General features: G+C 32.4%; 1 protein-coding gene across 1 annotated transcript in view; it reads left to right on the forward strand.

The window, feature by feature from the left end:
• Positions 1-15,030, forward strand: part of ADAM32 (ADAM metallopeptidase domain 32) — a 147,036-nt gene that overhangs the window by 39,521 nt on the left and 92,485 nt on the right. The window contains exons 5-9 of the mRNA XM_081045781.1: positions 2,153-2,229; positions 5,132-5,309; positions 7,197-7,265; positions 10,379-10,450; positions 10,655-10,821. Coding sequence (XP_080901907.1) covers positions 2,153-2,229; positions 5,132-5,309; positions 7,197-7,265; positions 10,379-10,450; positions 10,655-10,821 — 563 coding nt within the window. The remainder of the gene's footprint in view (positions 1-2,152; positions 2,230-5,131; positions 5,310-7,196; positions 7,266-10,378; positions 10,451-10,654; positions 10,822-15,030) is intronic.

A 15,030-nucleotide genomic window follows, 5' to 3' on the forward strand; every position in this document is an offset into this window, starting at 1 on the left:
GCAAAAGTGGTAAAAAGAGGGAAGTTTATATCATTGTAGGCTTATCTCAAAAAAGAAAATCCCAAATAAACAACCTAACATTACACCTTAAAGAACCAGAAAAAGAAGAACAAATGAGACCCAAAATCAACAGAATGAAGGAAATAATGCAAATCAGAGCAGAATTAAATGAAATAGAGAAAAAAGACAACAGAAAAAAGTTAATGCAACAAAGAGCTGGTTCTTTGAAAAGATTAATACAACTGACAAATCCTAGGCTAGACTCACTAAGGAAAAGAGAGTAAAGACACAAACAAAATCAGAAATATATGGTGATGGAAGGAGACTGGGTGGTGAACCCACAATGTGATATATAGATGATGTATTAAAAAATTGTACGCTTGATATCTACCCTGTTTCCCCAAAAATAAGACCTAGCCAGATAATTAGCTCTAATGCGTCTTTTGGAGCAAAAATTAATAGAAGACCTGGTATTATATTATATTATATAATACCCCGTACTGTTATGTTATGTTATGTTATGTTATGTTATGTTATGTTATGTTATGTTATGTTATGTTATGTTATGTTTGTTATGTTATGTTGCACCCGGTCTTATATTATATAAGACCTGGTCTTATTGTAAAATAAGTCCAGATTTTATATTAATTTTTGCTCCAAAAGACGCATTAGAGCTGATTGTCCAGTTAAGTCTTATTTTTGGAGAAAGATGGTATGTAACTTTACTAACCATTGTCACCCCAGTAAACTTTAATTAAAATTAAAAACAAAGAAAAAGGAGAAGTTATAATGTAACGAATACCATAGAAATACAAAGGATCATACAAGAATGAAGGACCATATTTCACTAAATTCAATAACCTAGAAGAAATTCACAAGTTTTTAGAAATATATAACCCCCAATCCTCTATTGATGGGCACTTAGGTTGCTTCCATATGCGTATCTTGGCTATTGTAAATAGAACTATATTGACTATATGGGTGCATATATCTTATTAAATTAGTGTTTTGGATTTCTTTGGATAAATACCTGGAAGTAGAATTGTTATGTCTTAAGATCTAGTTTTAGTTTTTTGAGGAACCTCCAAATTGTTTTCCATAGCAGCTGCACCAATTTGCAATTCCACCATCAGTGCATGAGGGTTCCTTTTCTTCACATCCTCATGAACACTTGTTGTTTTACCTAGAGAGTATTATGTTAAGTGAAGAAGTCGGAGAAAGACAATACCATATGATATCACTTATATGTGGACTCTAAAGAACAAATTAACAAACAAAACAAACAGATTCATACCAGAGGTGCCAAAAGATGTATACAAGTGGACACATTGGTCAATATTGCTCAAGCAGTAGTGCGCTGTAATCAGAAGTATCTGGATGCTGGTAACCACTTTGAGCACCTCTTGTAATTGCAGAAGTCAAATGTGACTTGTATTCATCTTTTATTATTGGTATATATTGAGTATTACAATTTTAATAGTTTTTTCCTTTCTTAAAATGTGATACATTTTTTTTGGCACCCTCTGTAGATACGTAGAACAAACTGATGGTTGCCAGATGGGAGGGTGGTTGGAGTTCTGGGTGGAAACGTGAAGGGATTAAGAAGTACAAATTGGTAGTAATAAAATAATCATGAAATGAAATGTAAAGTACAGCATAGGGAATATAGTCAATAACATTGTAATAACTATGTATATTGACAGGTGGGTACTAGACTAATCGGGGGAATCACTTCATAAATTATGTAAATGTCTAGCTATGTGGTACACATGAAAATAATATAAAATGATATTGAATGTCAACTGTAATTGAAAAATTAAAATGATTTAAAAAACATAAAAAACAAAACCAGGTTGACAGTCTTTGTCTTCTTAATTGGTGACCTAAATTTATATATTGGAAAATAATTTTACTGAAAATATGAGTTTAACTTTGGAAGTAGGGTATAAAATAATAAACCCAAGTATTAATCTGAAAAGAGTAGTTAATATAGTAAAAGTGGCAAATGTGGGGAGACTGTTTTCTAAATGTTGCTTTATTTATATTGATATAAACTGTAGCCTGTGAAAAGTATTCAGAAAGTTCTGTCAAGTAAGAAATTAGAAAGTTTTGTCAATTCCTAAATAACCACCTTACTTGTTTTCTTTTCTAGACTCAATGCTACTACCAAGGATACATTGAAGGATATCCGAATTCTGTCGTCACACTCAGCACATGCTCAGGACTGAGGTTATGGATTTTCTACTGTTGATTTGCGAACATCCTAGTTATGATACTTGGCTGCAGTGAATATGCTATATTGATATTAAGTATGAATTGAAGCTGGAAGAAAATTCCCAAGTGGAGATTATTCAGCTATATTCTTCTCACTGATCAGATAATTTCTAATTTCCTTGAAGGTTTAGATTTCCTGGTGTCCTTGCTCTATATCTTGTTTTTTTCCTAACTACAGAAATGACAGTTGAATGTGTTTGACTACAGCAAGTTTGAGGAGCTAAGTTTAGAGTTGCTCATTTTATAGTAAATAGAGTATTTTTGATACCTACCGTGACCCAGCTACGAGGCTAGTGTTTAGAGATATAAAGAGAAATAAACGTAAACAAGTCATGCTTTTTCTCAAGGAAAATCATCTTCAGAGAGAGGAAGAAAATTGTACATGAACAAATAATAATTAATATAGTACTCATTTTTCTAATAATATTATGTTTGAAACTCTGTAAGAGCTGTAGTGTTTTCTCCTTAGTACTTAGAGAGTTTTCTATTCTGTCAGGAAATTCTTTGCTCTCATTTTGTAGTATAGGATCATTTTCTTTCTTAAAATTTATTTGGGTGACATTGGTTAATAAAAATATATAGGTTTCAAGTGTACAATTCTAAAATTCATCGTATATATATATTATTGCATTCTGTGTTTACCACCCAAAGTCAGATCTTTTTTTGTTGTCATATTTCACCCCCTTTACCCTCACTATTGCCCTCCCAACCACTAACTATTGTCTGTGTCTATGACTTTTTGTTTGTTTATCTTGTTAGTTTCTTGCTTTCAGTTTTATGAGTGAAATGATATGGTTCTCGACTTTTTCTGTCTGACTTGTTTCTCTTAACACAATAATGTCAAGATCCATCCATGTTGTCACAAATGGCAGTATTTCATCTTTTCTTATTGCTGAGTGATATTCCATTATATATGTGTAGTATATTAGGATATTAGCTCCTAATCCAATATAATCCTGTATATTGCTTTGGGTAATATGGTCATTTTAATTATGGTAATTCTTTCAATCCATGAACACAGAATAGCTTTCCATTTCTTTGTATTTTCTTCATTTTTGTAGCAATTGCAAAAGGAATTGTTTTATTCATTTTTTTCTGCAATTTTATTGTTAATATATAGGAATGCAATGGATTTTTGTACATTGACTTTGTGTCCTGCAACTTTGTTTATTGTTTCTAAGAGTTTTTTTTTTGGAGGAGTTTTTATGGTTTTCTAGATAAAGAATCAAGTCATCTGCAAAAAGTGACAATTTTTTTTTAAATTTATTTATTGGGGTGACAATTGTTAATGAAATTTGACTTCCTCATTCCCAATTTGGCTGCCTTTTTTCCTTTCTCTTGCCTGATTGCTCTGTCTAAGACTTCCAATACTATGTTCAATAACAGTGTTGAGAGTGGGCATTCTCGTCTTTTTACTGATCTTGAAGGAAAAGATTTCAGCTTTTCACCATTAATTATGATATTAACTGAAGGTTAATCATATATGGCCTTCATTATGTTGAGGTACTTTCTTTCTATAACCATTTTATTAAGTATTTTAATCATAAGTGGATGTAGCATGTTGTCAAATACTTTTTCTGCATCTGTTGATATAATCATAATTTTTATCCTTTATTTTGTTAATGTCATGTATCACATTGGTTGACTTGCTTATATTGAACCATCCTTGCACCCCTGGAATGAATCCCACTTGATCATGATGTATAATCTTTTTAATGAAGTATTGTATTTGATTCATGAGTATTTGTTTAGTATTTTTGCATCTGTATTTATCAGAGATATTAGTCTGTAGTTTACTTTTTTTTGTATTATTCTTTCCAGGTTTTGATATCAAAGTAATGTTGGCCTCATAAAATGAGTTAAGAAGTGTTGCCTCTTTTGCAATTTTGGGGGAAAATTTGAGAAGGACAGTTATTAAATCATCTTTGAGTGTTTGGTAGAATTCACTAGTGAAGCCATATGGTCCTGGACTTTTAAATTTTTTTTTGGGGGGGGGGTTGTTGATTTTTTTAATTTCCTTGCTGTTAATTGGTGTATTTAGATTTCCCAGTTCTTTGTGATTCAGTTTAGGACGGTTATAAATATCTAAAACCTTGCCCGTTTCTTCTAGGTGATTGAATTTGATCGCGTATATTCTTTCATAGTATTCTTGTCTGATCCTTTGTATTTCTGTGGTATCTATCGCAACCTCTCTTTTAGTTCTGATTTTGTTTAGTTGTGTCTTTTCTCTTTTTTCCTTTTTGAGTCTAGCCAGAGGTTTGTCACTTTTATTTATCTTTTCGAAAACCAGCTTTTTGCTGCATTAATTTGTTCTATTTTCATTTTGGTTCCTATTTTATTTAATTCTGCTGTAATTTTTATTATAAGATATTGGTTTAAATTTTTTATTCAGACTGTGCATAAACAAAATAAATGACTTTTCATAATGACTTGTTACATTTTATTTTTATAAATACATTTTTCATTATATTGCCTTTAATTATGTAAGCAATGTAATCATTTTTCTAAAGGAGTGCAAACCAGAGAGCAATTGATCAAGTTTTCTACATTGCTTTCATTTAGTCACTGACTTGGAGCACTGGGGAATTTCTTGATTACTGTAGAGCTGTACAGTTTTACATCTAACACTGATTATGTAATTTCTGCTGCATTTATAACTGTAAAGAAAATGTTAGTTTTGTGGATTAGGGGAAATCTTTTGTCTTGTCAGAGTCATCTCCAAAACATAAAGAATTTGGGCCAAAATACTGAGCTCAAAAACATTCTGTATTTTCTCCTTTTCTTTTTTGATTCTGTCAGAGTTTTATAATATAGAATTCATTTAAAAGCACTTAAATTTGTATCCTTAATTTTACAGAGGAGTGCTGCAATTTCAAAATGTTTCTTATGGAATTGAGCCTCTGGAAGCTGCAGCTACATTTCAGCATATTCTTTATGAATTAAGGAATGAAAACCACGAATTTGCAGTTTTTACTGAAAAAACCCATGGCACAGAACAAAACCCAATGGACTATAACATTTTTATAAGTGAAAAAGTTAGTTGCATATGCTTTTTACTACTTTTAAAGCAATTACTTCTTTAATTTATTTAAAAAACGAAATTTATAAACCTATTGTATAACTAGCAAATATTCTTTCCTTGAGAACATCCTCACTTCTTAACCTTACAATTTCCTTTGAACTATACAAGTATGTCACCTTTTTCTCCTTGTAACAATCTATCATTTCCTTTTTGTGACTGCTTTTACTTTAATTATTTTGTTTGTTACACAATTGCACCTTTCTAAAAAGTAACTGTTCAGTATAAATACGTTTCCAGTATAAATTAAAATTCAGTTCCGAAACTTATAAGTCTAAACCACCATCTTCAGACTTTTATGTGTGGGAGAAATAAACTCTGATCTTGTTTAACCCACGATAATTTTGTCTGTTATAGCTTCTAATCCTATGTCCAAAATAATTTAGAAATCAAATGAAGGTGCAGCACCAAAGAATGTAATGCTATCACATATACGAATATAGTTTTAAATGAAGTTTTGTTAACTAAATACTGAAATTTTTCTTTTCCTTCTGAGAATTTTGGAGATAATTTTCAATGGCTTAGATTACCCACTATGGTGGACAGTGTTACTGCTCTGCCAAGATCCCCTCAGATTCTTTTTTTCCATATTTTTGAGGCAATAGGGCAGGAGGGTGGGATATTCTGTCTTTGGTTGTACTTTTGCTTTTAACATCTAGAATCTGTAGTTCTTTTTAAAAGTTTATATTTAAAATAAATTTTTTCAATTTTCTTTGTTTTATTGAGATACAATTAGCATAAACATATTAGTTTAAGACATACATAATGATTTGATATGTGTATATATTATGAAATGATCACCACAATAAGTCTAGTTGACAACCATCACCACACATAGCTCAACATCATTAATCATCAGGGAAATGAAATCAAAACCACAATGATATATCACCTCATTTTAAATGGCTAACATAAAAAAGACAAGTGTAGGTGAGAGTGTAAAGGGATCGCTTGTGCACTGTTTGTGGGGATTGAAAATTGGTGCAGCCACTATGGAAAAACAGTATGGAGGTTCCTCAGAAAATTAAAAATAGAGCCACCATATGATCCACCATTTCTACTTCTGGGAATATATCCATAGGAAATCAAATCAGTATCTTGAAGAGATACCGACAGTCCTGTGTTCATTGCAATTATATTCACAATAGCCAAGAAATGAGAACAAACCAAATATCCATTGATAGATGAAAGATAAAATGTAACACACACACACACACACACACACACACACACACACAGTCTCTCACACGATGGAATATTATTCAGCCTTAAAAATGAAGGAAATGTTGCCATTTGTGATAACATGGATGAATGTAGAAGACATGCTAAATGAAATAAGCCAGACACAGAAAGACAAATACTGCATGATTTCACTTATGTGTGGAATCTACAATAATCAACCTCATAGATGCAGAAAGTACAATGATAGTTTCCAGAAGCTGGGGACAAGGAAAATGGGGGAAATGTTGGTCAAAGAGTACAAAATTTCAGTTAGACAAGATGAATTAAGTTCTGGAGATTTAATATATAGTAATGTGACTATAGTTAACAACACTGTATTGTAAACTTGAAATTTGCTAAGAGGGTTGACCTTATGTGTTCTCACCACAAAGAATAGAAAGAAAATGATAACTGTGAAGTGGATATGGTAATTAACTTTATTACGCCAATTATTATACATATATATGTATATATCAAAGCATCAAGTCTTACACCTTAAATATATATAATCTTTATTTGTCGCTTATACCTCCATGAAGATGGAAAAAAGATTTTAAAAGTTCAGGATAAACAATTTATGAACACCTTTCTGTTTTTAAATGTTATTTTTCTTTTTTTCTAGTCAGAATCAACTGTTTCAGACTTAGTTCCTCTTTATCTTGAAATGCATGTTGTGGTGGACAAAGTTTTGGTATGTAGTTTTCTTTACTATTAAATATTTGCTATGAGTATATGATTATCCCCAGTTGGAAAGGAACTTAAACATTCCAATCTTCTTACTTGCGTGTCATGTACAGGATAGTGGAAACATTGACAAACTGAAAAACCACATATTCAAAGTTATACTAGTTTTTTCAGAAATGTTTTATTTTAAATATTTATATAACAAAATCCTGTATAACAAAATGATCTTTTTGGTGGTACTTCACATCTTTAGGGCCTCTCTCAATCCACAATATTTTTAATGGTGATATTTGTTTTAGGTTACATTCATTAAGATTTTAATTCTTGTTTGCACTTGGAGAGCAGCAGTATGTAGTCTAGAGGATGTTTTGCCCTATAAAATATTTATTGGCACTAAAGTAATGGCAATATAGCTATTTATGTGAACTGCTTACATTAATACGTCAAGTTTTTTTTTTTTTTTTAGCAGTTTTTAGTGGTATACCTGTTCCAATCTGTTGTTTACCTAGTCTAAATGCACCTCTCGATCCCTGATTCCCATAAGCGGTCTTGGACCTCTGAACTTCAGGACCTTGGGGTGATAACTTAGCTTGTACTCAACAAAGTGTGATTTTATTTCCCCTACATTTCAAATATTCCAGAAAACAGGATTACAAATATACTTTCCAGGTTTTGTTCTGATGATAAGCATTGGATTGTCACACCTTTGGAATACCACAGGGAATATAAATTATACTCACTATCAGTTCTATTTGTAGGATTGTAGAGCTTGTCAGGAAGTCAGAGTTGAAGGTCAAAGACAGGTGAGATTTGGAGAAGGATATGATAATACTTGATTTATTAGCGTATAGAGAAAAGGGCCAAGTAAACATTTAAGAGAGAATTAAGATATTTCTAGAAAGATGATTAAATTTCTAGGGAATTTTTGGATTATGGAAATCATTTTGTTTCAGGATTTTGTTACAAATTTTGAGAGTTGTTTTGAAAGCTTCTTGTCTAAATTGTCAGGTTTGCCAGCTGTATAATGTGGATTAAATATCCGTTTTCTATGTTCTTATGTATATTTACATATTCTTTTACTAAACATTGAGTCAGCTATGACAACTGTGTTACTAGATGTTGGGCACATAAAGAAGAGCAATAGTGATATTGTCCTCAAATACTTAACAATTGTAGCCCAATGAATTTAGTGCCATGATGGAGACAAGCATATGGAACTATAAAAATACAGTCCAATAATGAAGAAAGACATAGCAACGCAAAACTATAACTGTAAGAGCATGCAAGTAGGTGTTTTAAAATGTAGGTTTTATTACTATTCAGATATGAGTAGAGTGAGGCCAACAAATCAGAAAATGATTGGTATTGGAAAGATGGGTGGGAGCCTTGACTGTGGTTTCTTTGGGAAAGCTCTGGTGAGCTAAGGTAAGCAGGTTTAAGATTGGCTAGTTTGCATAATTTCAGTTGTTTCTGGGGTATAGGGTTGTCTCTGGTTCTTTAGTATCTAGCTGATTAAGGCAGCGTAATAATGGCTTGGAAAATAAGAACCTGATAAAGGGTTGGGCTCTTGATTGGTTCATTTGGGTAAGAGGGGGATGATGAGGCCATGGAAGAGTTTGTGCAAAACCTTTCTTAACAAGGGTACATAAATATGAGAGAAGGTTCTTTTCAGAAAACTGCAAGAAGTTTGGTATACAGCGTTGAAGAAGGGAAATGGAAAGAGTTGAAGAATTGACATGATATTTGGATTTTATCCCAAAAGTAATGGAGAGTCATTAGAAAATTTTAAGCAGGGAGTGACATGGTAATGCTTTCATTTTAGAATCACCATTTTGTAAAAGTGTAGGGACTGGATATATGGTGAGAAAATTGGAGAAGGAGGAACTGTTTAAGAGATTATTTCAGTAATAAAAGTGAAAATTTATAAATTAGTAGTATTAGGAACAGGAAAAAAAGGACAGTTTTAAAAGGTACTGATGAGGTTGAATTTGAAGGACTGATAAGTTGATTTATTTATTCACTTAATACATTTATTGAGCATGATCTAGATACCAGTTATTGTTCTGTTTATTGTGGATACGGAAATGAACAAAACAGAAAAAGTTCTAGTCTCATGGAACATGTAGTATATAATGTGGGAGGTCATAGGCGATACCATTCACTGTAGCAGTGGAAATGTAAGTAGGAGCAGATTTTTGAGGAATGATGATGAGTTTAGTTTTGGATATGTTTAATTTGAGGGTCTTGTGGAACATCAAAGAGATAGTGTACTTCAAAGATATGATTTATAGATATGGGATTTGACATTGACACATTCCACAGAACTTATTCAGATTTCAACAGTTACATATACACTCAGTTACATATACACACAGTTGTGTATGTGTGTGTGTAGTTTTATGTGATAGTATCAAAATGTAGCCTTATGTAACCATCACTACCACAGTCAAGGCACCACGCAACAGTACCACAACCACAAGACTCTCTTATATTATCTCTTTAGAATTACACCCATCTTTCCCCCACTTCCTATACTTATTAACCCCTGGCAATCACTAATCTCTTCTCTGTCTCTCTGTGATTTCATAAATGTTATCATGCAATATGTATCCTTTTGAGATTTCTTTTATACTCAGCATAATTTTCTTGAGGTTTATCCAAACTGTTCCGTATATCAAAAGTTCAGTTCCTTTTGATTACTGAGTGGTATTTCATTGTATGAATGTACCAGTTTGTTTAACCAGTTAACCATTGAAGTATGAGTTGTTTCTAGTTTTGGGCTCTTATAAAGCTATTATGAACATTTATGTATAGGTTTTTTTGGGAGCATCAGTTTTTATTTCTTTGAGATAAATGCCTAGGAGTTTAATTGCAGGGTGAAATGGTTTGTCCATTTTTTGTTTTGAAAGACTCTCTCAAATTACTTTTCAGAGTGGCTGTATGATTTTACATTCCCCTCAGTATATATAAGTGATTCCAATTTACATTCTGGCTTATTTTGAACTGTACTAACCCTAAAGCAGCCTCAAACCTGTAAGAGTTGATGGAGAGTAAGAGTAAATCTCAGACATATTATGTAGCAAATTTGTATTTAAATTTCAAATTAATTCTGTTTTTCAGTATGATTTCTTGGGCTCTGATAGCATGATAGTAACAAATAAAGTCATCGAAATTATTGGCCTTGTAAATTCAGTAAGTATTTTCCTTTTCATGCTAGTTAGAAAAATTCATATTAGTTTTTAAACTATAATTTTCATTAACTTGATGTGGCATTTTTAAATAATAAAGTCATCCACATAAACTAAGTGTGGATTTGTCAAAACATTGAAGTAATTTCTTGGTCATGTAAAATAACATAAAGATTAATTTTTTAATGTTTATCTCTTCTGTTTTTAGATGTTTGCCCAATTTAAAGTTACTATTGTGCTGTCATCATTGGAGTTGTGGTCAGATACAAATAAAATTTCTACAGTTGGTGAGGCAGATGAATTACTGCATAGATTTCTAGATTGGAAAAAATCCTATCTTACACTCAGGCCTCATGATATTGCATATCTATTCGTGTAAGAATAATGTTTCAGTATTCTTAGAAAACAGATCTCTGATAATGATGTAGCTTTATTTAGGGAACTGTTATTCATTTCTGACTATTCCAAAGGGAAGGGGGTGGGAGGATAGAAAAAAAATGTTTTCCAGCAAGCAGAAGCTAAAGGAGATCATAACTAGTTGACTAGCCCTACAAGAATGTTAAAAGGACATCTTCATATATATAGATATAGCTATGTGTGTATGTGTATATATATATAATTTCCAGGAGTGTGATTGCTGGGTCAAATTATATACTGGGGGTGCCAAAGAAATCTATACAAGTGGACACTTTGGTCAGTGTTGCTCAAGCAATAGTTCACAGTAATCAGAAGTGTCTGGACACTGATGGTAACCACTTTGAGCACCTCTTGTAATTGCAGAAGTCAAGCGTGACTTGTATTCATCTTTTGTTATCACTATATATTGAGTATTACAATTTTAATAGTTTTTTTCCTTTCTTCAAATGTGTATACATTTTTTGACACCCTCTGTGTATATATCTCCAGACTAATCTAATGTTGTAATGGTGGGGGGTTAATCATTCATAAATCTACTCTGAAGGTTAAAAGACCAAAGTCGTAAAAATAATCATTGCTACAATAATTTGTTAAGAGAAACACAAGATAAAAAACACTAATTGTGACATCAAAAACATAAAATATGAGGGGAGAGGGGTTAAAATGGTTAGTTTCAGTATATGTTCAAACTTAAGTTTTCATCTAAAATAGACTGTTACAAATATAACTTGTTTTATGTAAGCCTTGTTGTAGCCACAAAGCCAAAACCTATAGCATATATAGAAAAGATAGGATAAAAGGAATCTAAGTATACTATTGTAAAAACATCATCAAATCTCAAAGGAGGAGAGTAAGAGAAGAGGAAATGTACAGAGGAATTACAAAGCAGCCAGAAAACAATGAATAAAATAGCATTAAGTTCATCACTATCAATAATTACTTTAAATATAAATGGACTAAATTCTCTAATTGAAAGACAGAGTAGCTAAGTGGATAAAAAACAAGACCCATCTATGTGCTGCTTGCAAAAAACTCACTTCAAATGTAAGGATGCACACTGATTGTGAAGGGATGGAATAAGATATTCCATGCAAATTGAAACCAAAAGAAATCTGGGGTAACTAATATCAGACAAAAAGCAACTTTAAGACAAGACTGTCATAACAGACAAAAAAGGTCATCATATAACGATAAAGGGGCAATCCAAATATATGCTTTTTATTTATTTTTCTTGCCCAATTGGTCTGGCTAGGACTTCTAATACTATGCTGAATAAGGTGGTGAGATGGCATTTTTGTCTTGTTTCTGATCTTACAGGAAAAGCTTTTAGTTTTCCACTTTTGAGTATATCAGCTGTGGACTTGTCATATATGGTCTTTATTATGTTGAGGTACATTCCCCCTATACCCACTTGGTTTAGAGTTGTCATAATTGATGTTGAATTTTCTGTAATGCTTTTACTGCTTATATTGAGATGATAATATGTTTATCCTTAATTTTGTTAATATAGATTATCACTCTGTTGTTATCAGATGTTGAAATGTCCTTGCATCCCTAGAATGATCCCACTTGATCCTGGTGTATCATCTTTTTAATATATTCTATTGAGGAGTTTTGCAATTTTGATCTAATAGGCATTTAAGTTCAGGGTTTTGGCCTATAATTCCTTTTTTTGTGGTGTTATTGTATAGTTTTGGTATTTCAGTATCAGGGTAATCTTGGCTTCATAAAATAAGTTGGAAGTTGTCTCTCCTCTTCTATTTTTTTTCAACAGTTTGAGAATGGTGGGTATTAATTCTTCTTTAAATGTTTGGTAGAATTCACCTGTGATACCTCCTGGTACTGGGCTTTTGTTTTATTGAGAGTGTTTTAATTACTACTTCAATTTCATTGCTAGCAATTGATCTGTTCAGATTTTCTGTTTCTTCCTGGTTCAGTCTTGGAAAGTTGTATGTTTCTAGAGATTCATCCATTTTTTTCCCTAGCTTATTCAATTTGTTGGCATGTAATTATATTTAGCTTTCTTTAACAATCGCTTATATTTCTGTGGTGTCATTTGTAGTATCTCCTTTTTCATTTCTGATTTTATTTATTTGGGCTCTCTCTGATGAGCCTGGCTAGAGGCTTTTACATTTTATTTATCCTTTCAGAGAATTGGCTCTTAATTTCATTGATTTTTTTTTTTTGTCTCTGGATCGTTTATTTCCACTCTTATCTTTATTATTTTTTCATTTTACTTATTTTTATTTTTGTTTGTTCTTCTTTTTGTAGTTCTAGTTGGAAAGTTTGATTGTTTATTTGGGATTTTTCTTGTTTCTTTAGGTAGGCCTGTATAGCTATGAACTTTTTCCTTAAAACTGCTTTTGCTGCATCCCATATGTTTTGTAAGGTTGTGCTTTCATTTTCATTTGTCTCAAGGTAGTTTTGTTTTTGATCAACTGATTTTTAGTAGCATGTTCTTTAATCTCCACATATTTGTATTTTTTCTAGTTTTTTTCTACACTTAATTGTTTCATTCCATTGTGTCAGAAATATGCCTAACATAATTTCAGTCTTCTTGAATTTATTGAGGTTTATTTTGTGGCTTAATATATGGTCTATCATGGAGCATGTACCATATGCACTTGAGAGAAATGTGTATTCTGCTGTTTTGGGATTAAATGTTCTATAAATGTCTATTAACTCAATCTGGTCTAATGTGACATTTAAGCTATTTTTTTCCTTATTAATTTTCTGTATGGATGATCTACCTATTGAGGTAAATGGGGCATTAAAGTACCCTATAATTGTAATATTACTGTTAATTTCTACCTTTATGTCCATTAATACATGCTTAGTGTACTTAGGTGCTCGTATGTTGGGTATGTAGATATTTACAAATGTTTTACCCCTTCTTTGACCCCCATATCATTATGTAATGTCCTTCTTTATCTCTTTTTACATTCTTTGTTTTAAAGTCTACCCCATCTTTCTTTTTATTTCTATTTGCGTGGAATACTTCTTTATATACCTTCACTTTTAGTCTGTGTGTGTCTTTCTATTTAAAGTGAATCTCTTGTAGGCAACCTGTAGATGGGTCTTTTTTTTTTTTTTAATCAATTCAGCAATCCTATGTCTTTTTTTTTTTTTACAGGACTTTATTGGGGAACAGTGTGTACTTCCAGGACCTTTTCCCAAATCAAGTTGTTGTCCTTTCAGTCTTAGTTGTGGAGGGCGCAGCTCAGCTCCAGGTCCAGTTGCCGTTGCTAGTTTCAGGGGGCGTAGCCCACCGTCCTTCTCTGGAGTTGAACCAGCAACCTTGTGGTTGAGAGGATGGGCTCCAATCAACTGAGCCATCCGGGAGCTCAGCGGGAGCTCAGCTCAAGGTGCTGGGTTCAATTTCAGTTGCAGGGGGTGCTGCCCTTGCGGAACTCGAGGAATTGAACTGGCAACCTTGTGGTTGAGAGCCCACTGGCCCATGTGGGAATCGAACCAGCAGCCTTTGGAGTTAGGAGCATGGAGCTCTAACTGCCTGAGCCACCGGGCCGGCCCCAATTCTATGTCTTTTGATTGGAGTATTTAATCCATTTAAATTTAGAGTAATTTTTGGTAGGTATGTGTTTATTGCCATTTTGTCAATTCTTTTTTAGTTATTTTTATTGTTCTTCACTGTTTCTTTCTTCTTGTGATCTCTTTCAGTTTACTGGTTTTCTTTAGTGTTTTATTTGGGTTCCTTTCTGTTTATTTTTTGTGCATTTTTGTAGGTTTTTGGTGTGGGGTTACTATGAGGTTGCCTCTATAGCTGTAACAATCTATTTTAAACTGATAGGCATTTAAGTTCAGACACATTCTAAAAGTACTACATTTTCACTTTCTCCTCCATGCTTTATATTTTTGACATTATATCTTTTTGTTTTGTATATCCCCTGACTATTGTCATTATAATTAATCTTGCTACTTGTCTTTTAATCTTCATATTCGCTTTTTAAGAGATTGACTTGCTGTTTATTATATATTAGCCTTTACCCCTGAGATTTTTTTTTTTCTTTCCTGTATTTTATTTTCTGGTTATGGCCTTTTCTGCATAAAGAAGACACTTTAATAAGAAAAGATGAAATAGTGCCATTTGCGATAACATGGATGCATCTTGATATTATTATGCTAAGTGAAATAAGTCAGACAGAAAAA

This window comes from Rhinolophus hipposideros, assembly GCF_964194185.1.
Source record: "Rhinolophus hipposideros genome assembly, chromosome: 4".
In the NCBI taxonomy this organism is placed as follows: domain Eukaryota; kingdom Metazoa; phylum Chordata; class Mammalia; order Chiroptera; family Rhinolophidae; genus Rhinolophus; species Rhinolophus hipposideros.